This window comes from Psittacula echo (assembly GCF_963264785.1).
Source record: "Psittacula echo genome assembly, chromosome: 5".
NCBI classification, from domain to species: domain Eukaryota; kingdom Metazoa; phylum Chordata; class Aves; order Psittaciformes; family Psittacidae; genus Psittacula; species Psittacula echo.
This window is the reverse complement of record NC_137739.1, coordinates 69,216,412-69,239,246: the sequence shown is the minus strand read 5'-3', so window position 1 is coordinate 69,239,246 and position 22,835 is coordinate 69,216,412. Positions and strand designations below refer to the sequence as shown.

General features: G+C 42.3%; 1 protein-coding gene across 1 annotated transcript in view; it reads left to right on the top strand.

The window, feature by feature from the left end:
* Window positions 1–823: 823 nt before the first annotated feature.
* Window positions 824–22,835, top strand: part of AHNAK2 (AHNAK nucleoprotein 2) — a gene marked incomplete at both ends in the record, with an annotated part of 74,673 nt that continues 52,661 nt past the window's right edge. Inside the window, one exon of the mRNA XM_080619757.1 lies at window positions 824–878. Within this exon, the coding sequence (XP_080475883.1) occupies window positions 824–878 (55 nt within the window). The remainder of the gene's footprint in view (window positions 879–22,835) is intronic.

The window sequence follows — 22,835 nt, the reverse complement described above, 5'->3', positions numbered from 1 at the left end:
TTGTCTGATGTGCGCTGCATAAATGGCTGAGCATTATCACAAGTACAACACAGAAAATCTACTTATAATGTTTATCCTGCTGGTTTTAATTCTTGATGGTTGTAAGTTGCTGGCCGTGAACTTAAGTTCATTTCCAGAGTGTGTCCCAAGCCCATTCCTTTGTTGGGTATCTAGGGTTTAAGCATTTGATTTTAATCACTGATAGATGAGTGGGATCCATTCTGCTCTCTTCAGGGGAGTTTGGATCAGGCCCTGCTTCAAGAGGAAAGGAAAGAAAATCCCAGTGTCTGCTCCTCTTTCTTGCATGCCTCCCTGTGTTTTCTCAGGGAACCATGCAGAAATCTGCCTTGCCATTTCTCCATCCCATTTCCCCCTGGGCTCTCCTAGCTCTCTTCATCACTGGGAGGCTGCTGCCCTCTCAACTGGAGCTTGGGGAGCGCAGCAGCCAATCGGGCAGCCAGGCAGCAGAGGTATCCTTCATCAGTCTCTCTAAGTATCTTTGGGCTCTGCTAGGAACATCCACATCACTCCTTTTCTCTCTCTGCAATGACCTGAAGCTCCAGCTCTGCAAGCAGCAATCAGTCAAGCATAATGCAATGCGGGGCGGCCCGGAATAATCTGGTTAACATCCAAGGATGTATATTCACCCAGAGGCTAAGGAGTGTGTCAGCATTTAGTTTCAGTCTAGCTGCACTTTTCCTGCAGCACAGAATCACAAAGTCTCCGTCTCCTCCTCTCTATTGGGACTGACTCTGCACTGGGATCCTCTGAAAAGACAAAGTTTTCCTCTCTTGTTATTGCTGTACCACCATAATCTACCAAGATGTGTGACTGCTTTCATCTAGTTCTTCCTAACTGGCCAGGATCTCCAGCCAGTGGTGGGCTTACATTTTCTATACTTTTCTGTGTTCTGCTTCTGCTTTGCTGTGCTGTGCTAGCTGCGAATCAACCTCCGAGGCAAACCCTGCAGCTTCTAGGGTGTGGCTTTCTCTGATGCTGCATGAATCAGATAAGGAAAAACAGAGTTAAGGAAAGCCTGTCCTTACCTCCTCTAAACTTTCCTCAGAGTCTGCATTATGTTGAAGCTGAGCTTAAGGAAACCTTTGACTTTGTAAACAGATTAAATTCAGTTGTGTCTAAATTAACTGTTTCAGGTTGCATGCATTAATTCACATGCTTGCCCTTCATTTCTCATAGCAATTAGGAAGCAACTAGCAGGATAAAGTGCATGATACAATTTATCTGACATTTACGATAGCTAAATGATGTGCTGTGTATGTTTGCAAATTCAACGTGTCCTATGCTCTGTATTCGATTTGTTGGCTGAACAATACAGCAGTATGAAAGAAGGGCTTTTTTCCCTGTGTTTCCCTGCTGCAGAGCAGAAGGAAATTAACATGTTAGCCTCTTTCTTAAAGGGGAAAATATACACATTTTAATATAAAGAGTTGCTGAAGCAGAACAGGGATGATTGCAGGAACGAGTCAAAAGAGCAATAAAGACCAGTTCTTAGCTGGCAGAAGTGTATCAGTAAATTACAAATTTGCTTTTTAGATTGTGCGCAGATTAACCTATTTTAAAATAAGCAACTCATAGTCTTAAAGTTGAGTCTGCAAAAATGCCAAGAATCTGATGTTTCTAGGGTATCTTTTTCTCCCTAAAATAGACAAAATCTATGTTTATCTATAGTCTGTAATAAATTTCCTCACTATTTATGATGGTAGAATGAGTTATAATCTACAAAACACAGTCTGTAAACATTTTGATGGCCTTAAAGTGGAGAGTTGGTGAGTTTGGGGGGTTTTTTTGTTTTTCTTTTTTTTATAAACATTTCTGATTATTTCTGTTTTTCTTTTGTAAATAGTTTAGGATTATGTTTTCCACAACAAAGGAAAGTCAGAAATTGCATGTCAGACTCCCAGTCATGCAAAGTAGCATCTTACTGCTTAAGTTGCCCTGTTGGAGTCAAGGAGACTACTCAAAGAATATGTGTTTTCTCTCCACCCAACGAAAAGCTCCAGTCCAACCCTGTGCTTGTTACCTGGTACTTAAGTAATTGAATTAGTATAAGGTTATAGCAAATATTTTAGGACTACACCCAGACAGTAATTTAATATGATTTATTAAAAATACACTTGATGTAAGCTTTGGAGGAAAAATCTTCTTTTATAAATGTGATTTTTCAGTAGTATAATTTTCTTAACATTTATCTGCCTACACGGATTTAATTATTTAACAAAAAACTAGTTTTGCGGCTCTTGCCATTTACTGCATTAGAGATGTATTTGGGACTTGTAGGTGCTACCTAATAGAAATGAATAAAAACATGACACCAACAGGGCACTCCACATAAGTGCCCTCCAGGCTTTCCCCAGTGATCAGCAAAAAGGTTTGGGTTGGGGCTGTTTTTGCTAAGGAAACAAAATTCTCCCATGGCACATGGGAGAATGTGAGTGATAACAACATGGGTTGTTATCTGTCCAGTACCAGTTTCCTGGTGGTGTGAAGGATGCTGTAGCAAGTCATGCGCAAGGGGAACATCTGCTCTGGGTCCTGCCACAGCACCAGCCAAAGCCTGGTGCCTGGCTGGGGAGGTAGAGAGGAGTGGGACCATGGCACTGACAACAAGGCCCTTGCTGAGCAAGGACATGGCAGGGAAAGCCAGTTGCATGTGAAACCTGACAAGCATCTGTTTTCCAAACAGTTATTGCTGATGTTTCTTGACAACAGATTATCATCCTCAGAGGTCAGGGTGTGGCAAGGAAAAGCAGGTCTGTTTTTCTCAGACAGGTAGGCTGGCTGCCCGCCCAGGGCATGTGATATGTGTTTTAAGAAAGCCTGCCAAGTGCAGGAGAAAGAGAGGAATATTGGCATAGTGATGAGGCAGACTCATCTGAACAGGGTGGGGAAAACCACATTGTGAATCCCACATCAAGAAGCTCATATTAAATCCCTTGTTTCCTCTACAGCATGGAAAGAAGGCTTGTTAAAAATAGGCTTGTTTCATAAGCTGCTGTCTCTGCTGGCTATATTCATCTGTCCTTGCTTTAGCTGACTGTCATGATGACACAGGTGAGAAACAGATAAACAAAAATTTGCCAGTTTTCTTTATTAGCCAGACAAGCACATGCATGCACTCAGATCTAACATCTGGAGGATGCCAGGAGCATTTTGCAGTTGTTGATGAACACTGAGACAATGTTTTTAATAGATAATTTCTGAGTCAGAACAACAAATAAGTAGAAGAGAATGTCTGCATCAGCAAACTGTGGCAATTGGCCAAATCCCAACATTTGTCTTTCTAGCACAAATGTTTTCTAAACCTGTTTTTTGCCTTGTTTGGGGTGCAATCTAAATCCCCAGAAACTAATGGCAGTCTTTAAAATTTAGACCCTGTTCAGTACGACCCTTAAGCAAGACTGTGTAACGTCCCAATTGCCACAGGACTGGAGCACAGAGTCAAAACAAAACATGCATTTGAAGACTTTGTTGAATGGGCACTTGAAGAGCAATGTTGCTGCTTCTGAGCTGCCAGGTTCATCTTCACACCGTATGAGAATAGCATATCCAGAGCTGCAAAAGTCCCTAAACAGGACTCCATTGCAAGCTGTGACATCCAAAAAGCTCTAAAAGCATAGTAATATCTCTTCTCCTCTGTTCTTGTCTGCAATGCCAAAAGCACAGCAAAGGCTGGGTGTCCATTCTGTGTTACAAGCTGCTAAACACGGCCCACAAATTTGGAGGATGTAAACCAAAATGCCCCCTGAGTTGCATTTTTTCTTAGAAATATTTTCTCAACGTTTGTCTATGAGCTGCAGCAGCGTCTATTCCAGCCCCATTATGCGACAGAGATAAACAAAACCTGTAGGAGCCAGACTCCCAGCTTGGGTGAGGAACACCCTCTCTGGCTCTCAGGAGAGACTCTGACCTGACATACCAGCACATTTAATTTTCCCTCCTCTTACTTCCTTCAGTAAGCATAATGTTAGAATGACAAAAACTGTTTCTGTTTTGTACTCACTGTCCAATAGTGTTTCCTAAGTATACACTCATTCTACCCATGGTGACACCAAAAATAACTGTGGTGCCTGCACAAACCAAAAGGGAATCTGATTCATCTGGCTCTAGCAGAGAGCTCCCTGCCAGCACTGTGAATTGCATCCCTCTGGCTTCTCTCTGTTCTCCTTCCCTTCAGAGTCATCTCCTTCCCTCCAAAGTTTTTATTTCTGGTTATTAGTGTCACAGGTTTTTAATAGTTTTACACTTCTATATCCAATGGGTATGCACAGGCCCTTGGGTGATATATGAGCACCAAGTGGAAAAGAAACAACAGCGTGACAGAGTCCCACAGGCAACAAGGCTTTCTTTGTCCATCCTCTGGGCAATAAAGTGTATTGCTGTTCTCCATCTAACTGCAAGAAATGAGGATTGTATGTACCCATTAGAGGCCCAGCACATTGTGTTTGCCACAGATTCTGATTCATGCGAGAAATGGCATACCCTATGAGCAAACCAAAACCAGCTGAAAAATGCTGATTTTTCTTTATTGCTGCATTTCAAAACTATGAGGAGGAGGAAGAAATCAAGAGGTCTCAATTTTTCAGTAGAGCACTTCTCTTGAGCAATTTGGACTTGGGATGCATTTGCCCAGTGGTTTGCACGTGGGCTGTTTCTGTCCAAGGCAACAGCCTCTTTTGGGGCCCTTGTTACTGTGCAAGAGATGGAGGAATGCAAAACAAACGCCAGGGGAAGCCCCTGCCAGTGAGGGCCTCCAGGGCTGCTGCTGTTGCTACCTGCTCTGGTGAGGGCTGCTGCTGCCAGAGATAAATGACACCCTCGGTTCAATGTGGCGACCCGCTGCCAAGACAAGCAGTCAAACAGCCATGCTGGGCTTGTCCATACAAAGGAGGAGCTGCAAATATGCCTGGATCCAAGCTTGCAGTGCACATGGTCACCCAGTGCCAGTGTCCCATGCAGATGAACCTTGCATTTCCTTTGAGCAGAGCACCGCAAACCCTCATCCCAATAACAATCCCATCCCCAGCACATCTTTCCCGTAGTGTCTGCCAGCACAGCTGCCACAGGTAATCCAAATCTGTGGGGTGATCAGGGCTGCATTAGTTAGAAGAGGGATATGCCCATGGCTTTTTCTATTGGCACTGAGGTTGCGGGAGGGTTATTTTCACCATGGTCTGACTTAGAGTGCACCTGTATATAATGGTAGAGGTATTATAATGAGGAGCTCATTGGTGTAATGAGGAGCTCCTTGGGCTATTGTTGCTGTCAAAGAAAATGCACACAGAGCTTGTCTGCACAAGGCAACTTCCTTGACCCTGTGCTAGAGCCCATTCATCCTAGGGAGTGAAGGTCACCAATCTATCAAACACCAAAGGAATAGCCATCTTTCAAAGATACATCCTGCCTTTATGTACACACAGACAATTACATAGTTGTATTCAGTCATGAGACACAAATGTTTTTGAAAATGCCTTAAAGACCGTGATTTTCCTAGGCTTAACAGTATGTGCTTACTAGTAGTAGATACTACTACTAAGGAGTAGAATCTATGTTCCAAATCTTACTAGCATTACACCTTCATTTTGTGTTGCAGTGTCTCTGGGGCCATAAGGGTTGCATAAGTCTAACCTTTCATTCCTGTTTCTCCATTAGTTTGTTCTACTAACCCTGCTAGCCCGTGTGCTCAGAGCCTCACTATGCAGACTGAGGTTACAGTAATTAGTCCTGGCTGCGTTTGCAGGGTTTTCTTTAGTACAATTGCACCATTAGATTTCTATCAGTGCAAGTTCCTCTTTCAGAAAAAACCCTGTCCAGTTGTTAAAATCACTCTGGGAGAAATACTAGTAAATTTAAGCTGGTAAATTAATTGTAAATTATAGCATGCACTCTTACCTGCTGCATTCACAAAATATGTTAAGAGACAAGAAACAAACTCACTTCATCTGTCCTTCATGGACACAGGGCTTTCCACCTCACCTCAATAAACTTTTTCTAAGGAAACACACAGCTGGAATGAAGACTAGCGCAGTATGAGAGCATGGTACACACCTATGCACCAAGAAAACATGAGGAAACAGCCCTATCACCTTCACCGTTTTTTTTAGGGCACAGAAGGCAGATGCCCTGCGTAGTCTGGGAAGTTTTCCAGACTTGCCGTCTATTTTATTTTTAAAGTTCATGACACACAGCATGAAGCAGGATGATTTAAGTATTTGTGGCATCACACATTGTTCAGGAGAGGTGCTGTGAATGTAGGTGAATACAGGACAGATCAGGTTCCACATGCTTTTGTTGTTGAGGTCTGGCAGCACAAAAGCAGTGCTCAACTTGGACTGATGATCAACATCAATAAAATCGCTTTGAGACTCAGCAGTAGCATGAAAGGGGTAAATCCACCCCAAACTCCTGAGGGACCAGAAAGCCTGCTACCATGGTCTGGAAGAGGAAATGCTATAGCCCCCAGTGAATCCAATACTTTATGGGGTGATTTGACCCAGACATTCATATCCAAATTTTCTCTGCCACTATTTAATGAATCAAAAAGAAAGAATTCTTCCACCAACCCAAAATGAGATGCAGCTGTGCCATGGAAAAGACTCAGCACTTCTGTGGCACAAGAGATGAGGACTATTCTGTTGACTCCTATCACTGACTGTGATAGAATAAAATCAATGAGGGATTTCACCACAAAGCCAGGTTGGACCCTTGATATGTGCCTTTGAGAACACTGGTGCCTTCTTAGTGCCTCACCCTGAAAATGATTACCCTTGTCTTTATTGGGTTCTTATATTTAATTAATGGCTGAAAAGCATCTGGAGAAGGTTCAAGTAGGCAAAGTAAGCAACTTAACTCCAAGTCTGATGATTAGGATCACCATTCCCAGACTACAGCCTCTTTGATATAGGGAACAGCAGCAAGAAAGATGCTGACAATTGTGACATTGGTTTTGGCTCTAGTTGATGGAATGTACACTTATCTCACATCTTACAATTACACCAGTAGATATACTGTGGATTCATACTAGTGTAACTGGAAGAGGTAGCTGGGTGACAAAAAGCTTTAGTAAATGGGGCTTAAAGTAACAATTAGGAAAACAAAAAGCATCAAAACAGAAGGTATGGAAGAAGATGAGAAAGGCTAGTCTCAGCAGCAAAGTGTGAAGGTGCTGGATCTTAAGCTGTTGTGAAGTATAGAGCAATGGGTGATCTGACCCAACAGTCAGAATTTCTGAGCCTTTAATAGCTGTTGCCTGTATTACAGAAAAGGGCCATGATGAGGAGAAGCAGGATTGGGCTCCAATCCCTATACAGGTGAGGAGGAAATATGGGACATGAAGAGCCATGCAGATCCCACATCACCAGAAAGGAAGCAGTAGCACTAAAGGGAGAAAGTTAAAAAAAGGCCTAAGGAAGCTTTGTTGTAAACATGAAACTATGTCAAGCAATGTGTAATCTCAGGGAGAAGCTAAGTAACAAGACTTCTCTTGTATCCCTCCACCTTTGTGTCCTCTCTTAAGCCAGAGTGACCTTACTGAAACAGCACAAGAATAGTTGGGCACTACCTAAATCAATCTGAGGATAATTTACCTCGTCCCTAACCTCTCTCCAGTTCTTTGCTCAGCTTGTGCCATACACCTGTCTTACACTGATCTCTGTCCTATGGCACAGCAGACATCAGTAGGGAAAGGAGAAATGTTAATCTTTTTCCTCAGTAAGCTGGCATGAGGGGTTAACACACTGCCTTTGCTCAGCTACTGAATCAGGCACAAAGAGGAAAAGCTGCCATTTACATGTCACTACCCTGATTTCTAACAGGGAAAAATTAATAAAAGAGTACATGCTCCTCTCCACCATCAGTCCTGCAGTTTAACTGAACTTTAGCAAAATATTTGCTGGGTTATGTAATAGAGATGGATTACAACAGTCTGCCACATAGCTGTAAATTTAGTTTTAACCCCTGGACAGACTGCCTTGTGATAGGTAAAGATAAGCCACATCATGGGGTTGTAATAGTCCAGCTCAGACAGATCTTTAAAATACAATTTGAGGGTCCATTTGCTAGAACTGCTCCAAATATCTGAGTCCCCTTTTCTTCCTTATCTTCTTAGCTATGCATAGCCTTTCTTTTTCATTACCTCTCCTCCTGAGCAATCTCAAAGCAGCTCCTCCCATTCCCCAGCTACCTCTTTTTCAGTCTTCCCACTCCTTCTGGCTACTGAGAACCAGTTACAGATATTCACTTGCAGCCACTGAACTTGTAGTGTTATCCTTTCTTTATGTCCCAGCCACCACTCCTGCAACTGTTGTTAATTACCTCACTATTACCTTAATTCAGTCATCTGTGCAAGGACTAGGAGCAAAGATGTGATAATTTTGGCTGCAGGGCACTGCAAACCCAGGGCACAAACCCTACTATGGTCATTAACCCTAAGCTACCACATCTTTTCTGATGTTGTAATGTGCATCAGCTGGATGAATTTGACTTAGGCAGAATAGCACCTTCATTTTTCAGCACAGCTACAGCCTAGGCTTTAAAGTCTCTCTATATTTGATCAGCTATTATCTGGGCAACACTTAAAAAATGGAGAAGCTGAGTACTGTAGCTACTTAACTGAGCTGGATAGATACAAAGAACATTTGAAACCAAAGAGAAAACAAACACAGCCTTGGCGAGCTCTCAAAGACAAGGCAGACTGCTGCAATTTGCTGCTCAATGTGCAGAGAAAGCTCATGAACAGAGGCATGGGTGAAGGGAGTTGCCTGTGGAAAGACCTGGCTGAGAAGGGTTCACATGATGTGGGGCGGGGTTTGGAGCTGAAGCCGCCCTACCCGCCCCACCCTGGACCTGGGCCCATGAATGACCCAGAGCATCTTGTTCATCACAGTGGGGACAGTTGTCAGCCAGAAGACTGAGATCTGTCTACAGCTTCCAGGTAGGAGCTTGCTTCTTGCTGCACTTCTCATTGCTTTACCTTGTGCTGCCTTGCAGTCACTGCTGCAGATGTGCAGGAGAAGAGGCGCCTGGTGCCCTCAAGAAGTTGCAGCTTCTTGCTTCTCTGAGAACATAGCACATCAGGAGTTTCTACCTGTGTGTTAGGTTTCTTCTCTGTTTTTATTCCAGCTGCTGGGTTTGAAAATCTTGCTGGATGTGTGCTAAGGTGATAAACTGGTTTTATTTCCCTTCTGGTATTGCAGTCATAACAGAGGAAAGTAGGATACTGCCCCATCCTGATAGAGCAACCTATGTGCAGCATGTATATTTGCTTTCCTTATAAATGCCTGCAAAATAGAGAGTGGTAGGGAGCTTCTTGAAATGGTTATGAATCATTGAACTTAACTGGCATTCACCCAAACCCCCAGATGGGAGAAAAGGAGCTTTTTCTAAGCCCTTCTCACATTCTTGTGCAAATAGAAGGGATGAATGATCACTATCCCCAATGCCAGACAGTTTTCTGGGCCAAACTCACACACAAGTCTAAGTTAAGGGGAACTGAAACTGGTGTAACTTCCTCTTCCTTCCGCTTCTTGCAATGACTATATTTCATATGTTTAAATCCTTCTGGGATAGCTTAGATTGACTTTGTGTAATTATTTTCATCCTTGGATTAAACAGGCCAAATATGTAAGCTGGATCTCAGCTTGCTGAGATCTTACTTTACACCATACTTTGTTCCTCTGGCATATACATTACACACCAGCAGATTGGATTTAAGTATTTTTTTCAGAATAAAAGTCTGCTTCTGCTTGAGGATGTCAATTTTCTGGTAATTCTTGCTGCTCTGTCTTGTATGGATGCTTGAAAGGATTATGAAGAAGTCCAATACAAAGCATCTACCCACATTGGCTCTTAAGTAAATACTGTCTGACACCCCAGCAGACATAGAGCATGTACAGATTTCTCAGCCTAGAGGTTAGGGGGGATGGTGTGACTTGATACAAAAGCCTATAACTGCAACCTTATTTATACCAGCTGCTCTTATCTTTCATTGCTTGTGATCACTGATTCTATATACATATTAACGGATGTGCCTGAACTTGGGGATATCCCTATTTTCAGATTTGAGAATGGTGCTGTGGATCCCCGGGAGGGAGCAGTAGCTTTGAAATCAGCTTTTAGTTGCCTTATTAGGTGCCAGTAGGTATAAAAAGAGTGGACTTTCAGTGTATCATGTGGTGTGAAGTCTTGAGTGTGTGCTGTGTGAAACGGCACAGTACTTATGCTTTATGAAATGTTTAACATGTTCCATCTCCCACCATGTCAGGGTCAACAGGTGCAGTCAAAATTAAAACCAATATTTTTGACACGCACTACCTTTCTTTCTGCTGGCAAAGTGCCCCTTAAAAGCTTAAATCTTTCATGATTGAGAATTACTTGCTGAGCAGCCAGAGATTCTGAGACTTTTCGGGGAAATAACAATAGTTTTGAAGTCTCCGGCTGTGGGTCTTCTGTATATTGATCTTTCTTGATTTTTGCTGTGAGCATTTGGGGTATGAAAATGGGAATTGTGTTTTTTGGCCATCACTGGGGACAGAGACACTGTGGATAGCAAAACCTTGCCATCAAGTTTCTATATCCACTTAATGCATGCTCATAGTCTTCCTCTAGGCTCTTCCTTATGAACTCGTGTGCTAGAGGATTTGTAAAATGCAGTTGTGATAAGCAGAAAGTGCACGACGGGCAAATCCTAGCTACACATCTGAGAGGACTGTTTCCTACCTGACCCATCTCTCCAGGACCCCCTTCCTCCTTGCTCCACACAATTTATCCAGCTGCTTCTACACTGCTGACGTCTATTTCCAAGAGTTTAGGAGGTTTCCACCATGCTCCTTGTTTAGTCCAGGTGAAGATGTGCTCTCCTTGGCCAAGCCTTAACTAGTCCAGTCTGTACCTGAGCCTAATCCCTCTAGCAGGTATCACAGTTATGCCTGCCATAGCTTTTGTCTGCTGTCTCGTCTCTACAGTCTGCAAGATTGGTCCCAAGCAGGAGCTTACGTGCTGCCAAGCCCTCCTGCTCTTAGATGAGTGTTCCCAGTAGGGACTTGCTCTATCCAGAAACAGAGAAGTTTTAAGGGGGAACAAACAGAGCCACTGAACTAAGCTAGGTAGCTAAGGAATTCTTGCAGTGGTTGGAAAGGAAGGGCTGCTCCGGGCTCTTGTCTGTCTCCTCTTGGCTTTATCAGGAGTGCATACCCAATGATCTCTTCATCTTGGCTCTGGCACTGTTCTCCGTCTCTGTCTCTTACCTAGTCAGTCTGCTCTTCACAAAGTGACTGTTTCTTAAAATCCATGGGTGATATAGCTGGTAAGGCTCCAGGTAACATCTAGCGGGATGACATTCGTATTTTTGCAGATCACGGATAATGACTGTGGGTCTTGAGCTGCAGATTCCCAAACCTGTTCTAGTTCGTAGGCACCCCAAGGGCTGTTCTGCAGTGCTGCTCTGTTAGAACTTGTTCCCTTCTTAAAAGCTTCCTCAGATTAAAAAAGTAGAAACTAAAATTTTTGAAAGATTAATGCTGTACCTAAAACTAATCACTTTTCCAAGCTGTTTTTTAAGGTCTCACTGAGGCTTCTCTTATATGCAGTTACCCAGCACCAATTCATCCATGCCCTTGCTCCTGTGGCTCACAGCCCCTGGTTCTCCTCTCTCCAAGTTTACTGGAAAGTTAGGTGGATGCTACAAAGTGCAAATAAATTTCCAAAGCCATTGTTGGCGTCTGCACTCACCCTCTTTCCTCCACATCAGTGCAGAGAGTTAGATTTGAAGCTTGGTTGAGATTTAGGCATTTGCAAGACTGTAAATAAAATATTGTTCAAACTTGTCTGTGATATCCATGATTTCCTGTATTTGCTGGTTATGCACCAAGCTCACATTGCTCTTTAAAGGTGGTTGGCTGCCGTCTCATCCCTTCCTGGATAGCATGACTCACATTGGAAACTGCCTGATGGGTTTCGAATAACTTTATTATGGGGTGGGCACATACATCTTTTTGATTGTCTCAGAGTTTGTGAGATATGGTTAGATTTTCACAGAGACTACACACAATATAATAATACTGCCTAACTGGGCATTTGTGATGTTTCACTCCATTCCTTTGCCAGTTTTAAAGATTCAGGTTGCTCCTTGGGGACTTCCCATTGCTGCCAAGATTTTTTGTGGTGCATGATCAGTTTGGAAATGGAGATGGTCACAGGAAATTTTTCTTTATATCCAGTCTAAACCTCCCCTGGCACAGCTTGAGGCCATTAAATCCATTTATAGCTGAGTGAGAATTTTATATCTGAATATAAACTGAATTTCGGTTGCTTTTCCTACTGAAATTTTGTTGTTCAGCAGAGGGATGAGAGAACCTTTTCAGCAAGGAGTGAGAGGATACTCAGGAAAAACAATCTGCAGCCATTTTGCTGTGATTCCATGGCAAAATGGACCATAGAAATAGTATAAAGCAGGGAAAGAATACATCCATGTCATTATGGATGCATTCAGAATTAGTCTTGGAGCTGAAAATGTGAAAAGCAAGGCAAGCAGAAAGCTATCTTTGAGAGGGTCATGCTGGAAGCACTTAGCACCTGATGCAAGGAGCTCAGTCGCTTCAGCTCAGCAGGAGGCAGGGTGGTGATATTTGTGTTTCTTACTGAACCCCTCTAATAAGAAGGGCTTAGACAAAAGAGTGAATGAGAAACCCTCTGAACCCAGCATAACTGAAGATGAGAGGAGGGGACACAAGACAGATCAAGTCTGGTTAACTGTTGGTATTACATGCTAGCTGCTCTGCCTTCTTATCTCCATGTTCACAAGAGTGGGACACAATTGCACCTCTCTCTGCCACCAGTGGGGGCTGAAAAGCACCTGGGGAAACAGATCTGGTGAATGAAGTCTCACCCAGGGTGCATGTGCCATTTTTACCTGTGGATTTTTCAGGACTGAAAGACAAACATTCCCTGTAGTTGTACTTGATTCGACAGAGCTACAGATGTATACCCACTGAGGCCCATTTTCCATGCAGCATGAATCATTTGCTCTGTTCTTATGCTCATTAGTTTCACATTTTAATTTCCATTTCTCTGTCTTTCCTCATGTGGATGAATAATGGACCATTTATTTTGCATCAACAATATCAGAGCATACGATTATGGCTTCAGTGTGTGTAATCCCTTCAGACAGTTTGCAGAGCACGAACACCCGTCATGCAAAGCCACATCCTATTTCCACAAAGACAACAGAAGGGGATGCCAGGCTGGCAGCTTCTCCCCTCTGACACTCAAAATAGCTCTCAGGAGCTGAGTCATGAAGTGGAGCCCAGAATAATGGGCAATTCCTTTAACTCAGGGACAATAACCAGCTGTGCTAACAATTGCAGATGGAAATGAGCTTCAGGCAGTAGTTTATCACAAGACACACTGAGCCCTTCTATTGCTGTAAATAAATGCCTGGGAAAACTTTCTTTGAATCCAGTTAAATCAGGCTTTGTAATCGAGCTTTATTCTGTTGCGTTAGAAGCTGAGCCTGCTGCTGCTGCACGTAGCTACGATGACTCCAGTGAGTTTTTGTGCAGAGACAGAAGCAGCCCCAACGGCTGAGCCCATGTGGTTTTTCCATGGCACTGCAGGACTTCTGCGGGGTGCTGGCACATTGAACATCCTTGTCTTTCATGGATACTGCTTTAGGGATAACATACTTCTCTTCGCAGATCCAAAGATCTTCATTAAGGACTAACAGAGGAGCACAATGTTAATTGCAGTTCTGCTCTTAGATTTCCTTATCACACTTTTTCCTCTGTCATGTATTTGTTGAATATTTGGAAAATAAATAGTTTCCTGAAACCAGGAAGAAGAGGATTTTGAGTTCGGAAACCTGTAGAATCAGTGCTACTTAACTGAACCACTCTGTTGGATTAGGTACAGTCTAACTTTGGGTAGTCAGCAGAAGGTGGTGATGAATCATGTCTATTTAGTGTGACATAGGAAGCCTTCACAGACCTGCCTTTGAGTTGTCACATGCATTTGTTGCCTGAGTCACTTAACGTTACTCAGAAACCTATGCTGGGGTCTGCCCAGGCAGGAGCCTGGGCCATGCAGGATCCTGCAACTGCCAGTGGGGCTCAGGAGGGAGTTCAGGACCATGTGAGTGGAAGGGGTCACCCAAGGGATGCCGTAAGGAGCACTACACACACCCATTTTTGTTCCTTGAGCAAGAATTTGGCAGCAGGGAATTAAAAAACTCCCCAGTAACTTCTATCTTACCCATTTATACATAGGAATACTCCCTTTAGATAAGAAACTTTTAAGAACAATTTTTTCCCCATTTTTTAAAAAGGAAGTGTTTAAACATAGCTAATATATAATTAAGCTGACCAAGCATGAGGTAGAAAATAGCAAAGCTACACCCCCTCTCCCTTCTTTTTTGCTATTGTGTTTTTTCACTAGTCAGTCTAGGTACTTCTCGGGATTCTTTTAATTAATAGCATAATTTTAGATAACTTTTTATTTGAAACAGGATAAAGAAAATGCTAATCTATCAGTACTTCTTGGTTTAGCTTTCCAAATACTTTAATGAACATTTTGGAGAAATCATTAAAATTCATTTTTCCTCCTACTCCCCAAAGGCTTCCCCAAACCCCTTTTTTAGGAAAAGAAAAACTAAAATATTTTTCTTTAAAAGACTGAAAACAAAAGCACTTGTGTGTGATAACAGATTATGGAAGAGCAGGACTCAGTGCTGAACATGTTCAATTTGCTGTGCTTCCAGAGGAAGTGCTTTGCTGTGCTCCCAAGCCCCTGGATGTTTCAGGCTCTGCAGACTTTCTTCTCAGCTTGCATGTATGGAGTTTGCATCTGAAACTGAGAGGGCTTCTGCTGTCGAAACTCCACAATATATACAATGTCTTCTCTTAAAAATATGTGAGTTATTTGCTCTCATTTCATTGATTCCAAACTATCAGCAAATGCAGCCAGAACAAACATAGCACTGTGTGCTGTGCAAGACTGAACAGAAACTTTGTTTACCATTAGCATCATTATCAAATTAGGAGGAATTAATTATTGCACATTGGGTATGTTCGTTCACCCATGTGGTTGGCAGCTGAACGCAAAGACATTAGTGCAGTGTTGGGGAAAGGCTTTTTTTCAGTCTGTCACTCTGGTACCAGGGCTTCTTCCTTCTCTCTCCACTTTGCAACAGAAATGCTACCTTGCTACTGAGTACTTCATCGGAACCTGAAGAAATCCTGTTCATACTGATCAAGATCGTTGTCTATGCTGGCAGCATAAAATACAGTTTAGACTCAATTTCTGGATGTGTACTGAGGAGCCTGGCAGCGTCGGTGCTAACCCATCAGTAATATTTTACTCTTTCTGGCACTGGCCTGCTTAAAGGCAGCATGAAATATTTCTATCCCCTGACTGAGGAGGTCGGTGCCTGTTGTTACCTGTCCTGTTCACAGGGAGAAAGTCAGGAATGAAGCATTAAATGGCTTAACCTTACTCCCATTAAAGTTGAAGGCAAAACTTTAGCTGGTCTCAGTGACAGCAAACAGAATGAAAAGACCAAAATCTACAAAGCACCGAGATGTGAAGGTGCACGTGCCAAGACCCTTAATACCTAAAGATTTAATTTCAGTATGAGGATGCTGCGAATGGCAAAGGAAGAAGCCAACATTACACCACAAATGTATTGTGGAAAGAGCAGTCTTTTTCTTACTCCCTCTTGGCTGTTGTTTCCCACAGATTTCCTTTCTGGGACACCAGTGAGCCAGTTCAGCTGAGTAAACTGAAGTGCAGAAGTCAGATAACTGTGGATTATCTGATTTCATTTACCTGGTACTTCTGGCTTTTCTAAGGGAAGGCTTACATGTAATGGGATGTAGGGCTCTGAGGTGAATTTTGTGTTGCGGGAAAATCGGGGGGGGGGGGAAAGGGAAGCAGGAGACCTCACAGCCTGAGATGGAATTAATCAAATAATATCATCTCTCATGGACATTGTTTACACAGTACAAGCCAATCCAGAGTGGTGAATGATATATTGAATACAAGGTCTTCTAACATTTGGATCCACCCCATCACTTGACTTAACAGATACCTGATACCAATCAAGTGACTCACTTCATTAAGAAATAAACCCTGCACTGTGTTGCAGACAGTGAGCCTCATTGTCATCTGCTGAGTCCTTTCTCTGTCTCAGCCCACACGCCCTGAAGATGCACACCGAGTCACAGGCACAGCAGCAGCACTGACCCTGTTTTTTCCATGGTGGTGTGTGCCAGCCACAGGCACACAGCAAACCCCTGTGTCTGTGAAATACCCTCATTTAATGCCTGGATTCCTGTGTGCCCCTGCAGTGGAAGAGCAAAACGGAGTGGTCACTGATGGTCTGCAGGTAGGCGGTTTATTTTATGAGCAAGACAGGAGCTGGTGCTTGCTTGTTCCCAGTTTGAGTGAGTTCCCTGTGTTTTTTCCACTCACATGGGCTTCCTACTTGTGCTTGACAGCAGCATCTGCCAGCTCCTGCCCACACAGCAGGGCAAAATATTGGCTGTAAGTAATCCAATAAGAGGTGATATTCAAGATGCATAAAAGGGCCTAGGTTAAAACAGTCTCAAAAAGAAGTAACTGTAAGAAATGCACTCCCATGCCCAGGGCCACTGCTGGCAAACAGCCTTTTCCTGAGTGAGGTTGTGTGGGTACAGACAGGTCCTCAGGTGAATATTTATACCCGTTCCACCACAAAGGGCAGGCTCTGCTGGGACCTCAGAACCAGAGGAAAGGGATTATTTCAGTGCAGTTCCCAGCTACTCCTTCATCTGCTCCTCTTTAACAAATGTACTAATCACTGGTGGTTCACTAAATGCCATGAAAACCCCAGGGCACATAGTGAGATCATCTGCCTGTACTTTTTTATTTTAAGGTTTTTGTTCAAGAACTGTTTTTAAGGTTTCAGAGGAGGGTGGGGAAACTAAGGGAGAGTTCACTGAAAATCATTTCCACAGCTGCAAATAGACTTTGACTATAGAAGCCCCCACAAAAACCAGGAGTTTATACCCCTCCATACAGTGACTGGTAAAAAGGAAAAGAGACAACAATAGTGAAAGATCTGAAATGTGCTTTGTTATAACAATGAAAAACTTCTGCTTTTCCCAATGGCATCTGAGCTACTACATGAAATATTTATACTTGCCTTTTTTCAGTGTTTGCTTTTTAGATGAGCTCTAGAAACATCAGTGGCAACATTCTTTAACTTTCAATTTGATAGAAGTGTCTCTATCAAATACAACAGATGTCCCACAGAGATTCTTAAATGTATTGTTCAGAAATACCCAATTCAGTAGGCAGTCACTCAAAAATAAAGAGCTTGTGAATGTTGTATTCACAGTTTAGCAGTCTTTATAGTTTCTTTTCCTGGGTTTCCAAACTGAAAAAAAAAAATTACCAGTTTGCCGATAAGTAGAAGTACCAAAGTTGGGGCAAGAAAAGGGCTGCAGGAAGCATAATGACATTGCAGAAAGAGAAATAATTTGGTTCAAATCATTATTTTGTTGGATATTTGAGTATTGCCACCTAGTATGATCAGCTTATTCACATGTAATTAACACTTATTTTTCCAACCTGAGAAGATGCTTTTATTCTTACAGTGTTGGCTGTTTGTCACTAATATTTAACTTTCAGAGAGGAGCCTGGTTCTGCTTTCTATCTAATATCATAGGTTTTGAAATAGAAAATAATAAAGGTCCAGGGTCATCTGGCTCTGAACTCTGATTGAGTGAGGAGTTAAAAACAGGAGAGAGAAGGGAATGAGATGGTTGGGGGGAACATGAAATAAATATTAACTTTTAATTAAAGCTCTCCACAGCACACCATGCAGAGATGGGTCCCCACCAGCAGAGGAGGAGGCTGTTGATGGTTAGGTGATCCATCAGGCCAGTGTGTGTGAGGGGTGTACTCTGCTCTGAATGAGCTAATAGACATATGATGGGACAGGAAGGCAACAACACGAGAACCATGGTTTTCTGAAATTCCTGCACGGGCCTTGCTAATTATAACAGTTTCCTCCATATCTGTAGCCATGGCTGCACTGCTCCTTGCTCTGGATGGCTCCTTTTTTCTGGTTCATTCTGTCCAGGCTCATTTGGCTGCAGAAGGTCAATGCTAGCACTGTCAGGGGCAGTGGAAACGTGTCTGGGGGTCAAAGGGAGATGGAGCTTATGCCCTAGGACAAAGTAAAAGAAATTGTCCAAACTGAATTAGTTTCCTCTTTCTTCTCCTGTTCGTGAAAGGATTGGTCTTGGAAATGTCTCATTTTGTTTTATCTCTAAATAATGCTTTCTCTGTTGTTGATGGTGTTTTTTAGTGATGCTGGTACAGATCAGCGTTTTTAGCTTCCTATTTTTATGTTTTCATCAGCAAGAACACTAACCACCAAAGTGAAAAAATATGCATTCAGGAATCCCAAAACAGAATATTTGACTTTCTGAAAATACATTAACTCTTCCCTGGGTTTGTTTGAGCTATTTTCCCTTGAGTTTTGCTTTTACTGCTCCATCCTTGTATACTGCGGAGTTGACATTAGTTTATCTCCACAAAGGAGAAATCTATTACCATATGAAATACTAGCTGCTGCAGCTTGCTGTCAGTGCAACATGCAGGCAGTGTTGGTAGAATCTGTCAATAGCAGGTAGACACTGAAGACTCTTTCGAGTAAATTCTCAAGTGGAAAGGTTATAAAGAACACAAGGCTAATCTATGTGGGGGACAGACTCCAGTTAGGTTACAAGATATGTGAATGACACCCATTCACTTTTGGGGGGGAGGGGGAGGAGCAATTAATCTGAATAGACTAACTTCAGAATGAGGTCTTTGAGTCCAACACCAAGGCTCTTTAATAGAGGCAGTGATGAAACCTCATTTCCATACCTGGCATTCTCTCTGTTTATGAGGTTATATGCCTACCTGCAGCTGGAAGAGTTTTATGCAAAAAAATGTGGAAGCAAATCAATCAAATTAATGGGTTATATATTGCAAAATAAGAAATTCAGAGGAAGTTTGTGTGGCTGGCTGACATAACTTTTTAGTTCAAACTAAGTGATTGTAAAATACCTAAATCTATACATTTCTGTGTCTTAACGAAATATGGAGTCATGGGAGATGAAGCATAGGTGATGTCTGTAAATTGGTGATTAATGTTATATTTATCTTCCTCTGGGCTTGATCTGAGAGATGGTGGTCAGGTCTTTCCACAGCCATCTACTCATTCCTCATTACTAATCCAACATTCAGTTCCATCTATTCCTCTACATCTTCTGTTCACATTGATCTTGGCTTTCCCTTGCTTTTTCTTTCTTCTGGGTTTCATTCTCTTGGCATCCCCATTCTCTTTAAGCTGGAGGTCCTCAGTTTTTCAGCTGATTTCTGAATTGTGCTGACCTTCTCTGATCTTCTCTGCTATTCAGACTTGTCTACATGTGGAAGTCTATGGCCTCCTGTTTTCCCCTCGCATGTTTAAAGATTCGTTATTGCTAAAAAGGAAGAAGAATAGCAACAAGCCCTTTTGCATCCTTCACAACAAACTACAGGAATTTCTGTCTCAGAGCATGCTTTATTATAATCTTTATAATAATTATAATTTTAACAAGAAAATTCTCGTTGTTTTTCTTCTAATTCCTGAATTACTAGTAAAGCAGCACACCTTTATGCACAGGCCTAACATTGGCCCATTCACAAGTCAGAGTGTGAATAATACTAATAAAAGAAAGCTTGTGTCATTTGATTGTGTGTTCTCAGCCTTACCTGTGAAGCGAGCAAAGAAAACAAACTTGTAGTACAGGGAGTTGGGAAACAGGGTTAGAGGTGGGATAGAGAAATGTGGGATACAGTGGTACTTCCTGGCAGGGCAGTAGAGCAGAGAGGAACTTTCAATATTGCCTCAACATAATTAAAGAGTTTCCCTTTTAATATTTAGACATCTATCAAGAAGAGAAAACACAAGGGCTACTGGGAGTATGCCCATTGAATAAGTCATCTCTGTTCTGCTGGAATCATTTGAGAAGTGGAAATTACCAGCTTGGTAGCATTTTTTTTTTTTTTAATAGCTCAGTAAAAAAGCAGTTGATAAATATTTAAAAATAAACCAAGTAAGCATTATGAATTCATGTCAGTCAAATAACGTTAAAATAATTTGATAGTCACAGAATGCCACCATACTGGTTGAAAGAGGGAATATTTTAGGCTTGAAGTTATGTGGGGATAAATCTCCGACATAGGAGTTACATTCAGTGGAGTTACAGCAGCAGGGCACTGCTCAGACATTAGGGCTTACATGTTCAGTTCCAAGATGAAACTGGAAAAATGCTGGTGACAATGATCATAGATTTCCCAATACCTTGAAAAAGAATATAGTAATTTCTTCCAGGTTTATGGAAAAACAGATGGCTTCTCTCAACTTAGCCAAGGTTTAGTCTCAAGTGGCCTTTAAAAATTCTTAAAAGATTGAGACAATGCACATTAATAAATTCAGCAAATACAGTTGAAATAAAGAATTGAATGGGGATGGAGTACACCACTGCTGTTACACCACAGTCTGTGCCCTGCTGAAATGCTGCCTCTTGCACTGCTGGTTCTTAAGGCAGGAGCCAGATTTCTGCCTCCAAATGAGCTGTCTCTGCATCAAACCATGATGTCAGGTTGGGCTTCTTATTTTGTATGTCTGTTTCTAAAAATATATGTTGTTTGTCAGGATGGTGTTGAAAGACAGTTCAGGAAGGCTGGACCTTGATATAGGCCCAAGGACTGAGCACAGAAATAGGAACAGCAGCAAAGCAAGCTGAAAACTAGCTATTAGAGAGATCTTGCTTCCTTTCCCAATCATCACAGCTTACTTTCCTGCTGCTGACCACACCTCAGTAGACCTTTATTGCTTCTGGTCACCTTCATCCTTGAGGCAGCAGTGGCAGGTCTTGCTTGAAACATGCCACTATGGAGAGTCTCATATCCCCTGTGCTGATGCAGTGCCATCACCTCATCTCCCTCCTTCCCTACGTTGGCTACAGACGATGTATTTGTTCTTTCTTGGTGTGGATGCCACACTCAAAAGAAGACAGAACTTATATATGAACTGCGTAGTGTTTCACACAATATTTATATTAATTATATATGATTATATATAGTATATAATCACACACTATATATAATTATATATTTTATCTATATACACAGAATGATTGTAATAAAAAGTTTATGAGGCACTGTTCATGCAGAAACTGTATATTAGATAAAATTATATATGGTATTTCTAAATTAAGCTGTATATGTGATCTTATAATTAATATATAATTAGATATATTATACATTAATTTTACAAAAAATCATGACAGAATTTGCTTTAATATAAATACTGTTGTTCTGTTAAGACCCAGCTTTCACAAAATGTCTACGTTAAGTATGCACACAGGGTGGAAGCAGAGCTCAGTCTTCACTGTCAGATTTCCACATGCCCTTGGTAGACACTGTGTGTGCCCATTCTACAGTTGGGTCTAAAAATGTGATGTGTAAAGAATATCAGGTACTGAAATGTGTTCAGAGCTAACAGCATAAAAAAACCCAGTGCAACATCTGCCCTGACATGAGATGAGGTTGCTGTGTAAACACGGGTTTTCCTTTGGCTGGTGTACTTTTTACCTGTTCATGTTCTTCTCTGGTGTGGTGGCAAAGCCGTCAGAGCAATTGCAGGACACTCCTAGGGCTGCTTATATGTTGTTTGCATTTTGCACCCTCTCTCACCTCACTTGACAGTGTGCAAATGAGCAGCCAAGTACTTCTGTGAAACAAGGAAGCCCGGAGTGAATTCTGCTGCTGTGATCCCTTTAGATCTTCAAGCAGGAGGAATTAGAGGATCAGTGGAATTCCTCAGAGAGACAGGAATCAACCATATTACAAATTTCTTTTCTTTGCAGGGGGTGGTGAAATAGGAACAGGTGAGAGGAGGGGCTGGGAATTCTGATAAATCCATTTCTGCTGGTGCTAAGTGGCCTTCTTCACATGTCAGTATCAGTGCAAAGGCAGCACTAACTACGCTGGCACTCAAACTGTGAGCCATGAGAACACTTCATTTGGTGTAAGGTCTGTCAGCTCAGCATTCATTTTTTGTACGAATTAAACAGCTGACTAAAAATGACAAGGAAAAATCAACTTAGAGGGGACTAGAACAGCCTTGAAACCTGTTTTAACCACACTACTGATGTGACAAACTACATCCTGTGTGTGTGCATGCTTGCCTGAGAATTTACTAATACATATAATGTTAATTACCCACTTACATCCTGAAGCAAGCCTGGGAATGAATATCAGGAAAAGAGATATTTGTTTTGCATGGGCGCCCACATCCATGTACTTCCAGTCGCAAGGAAATTGCCCCGTATCTCCACCCTGTGCACGCTCGTGCCTGTAGCTGCAGGGAGTAAGCAGGGAGAAGACACAGAGCTTATGGAAACTCGTGTACCCGTGTTCCTCCACGTACCTCAGCATGGAAAGCCTGACCAGCAACAAGCCCAGGGTCTCTCTGCCGTTCTCTCCTCAGCTGAAGCCGTACAGCTGTTGCCTTAGTAGAGAAAGGGATTGGATTTCACAGGCTGTGTAATCTACGACAGCGCTCTTTGGCTTGGGGGTAGCAGCAAGCCTCACCCAGGCTTAGCCATCCCCTTTCTGCCTGTAGAGGAACGCCCCAGTCGACATAGAAGGAAAATTGTTTGCTGAATTTCTGCACAGCCCTCCTTCCAGTTGCTGGAGAGAGAGGGGGAGTGAAAAAGAGAGTTTAAGGCAGGCTCTGCACT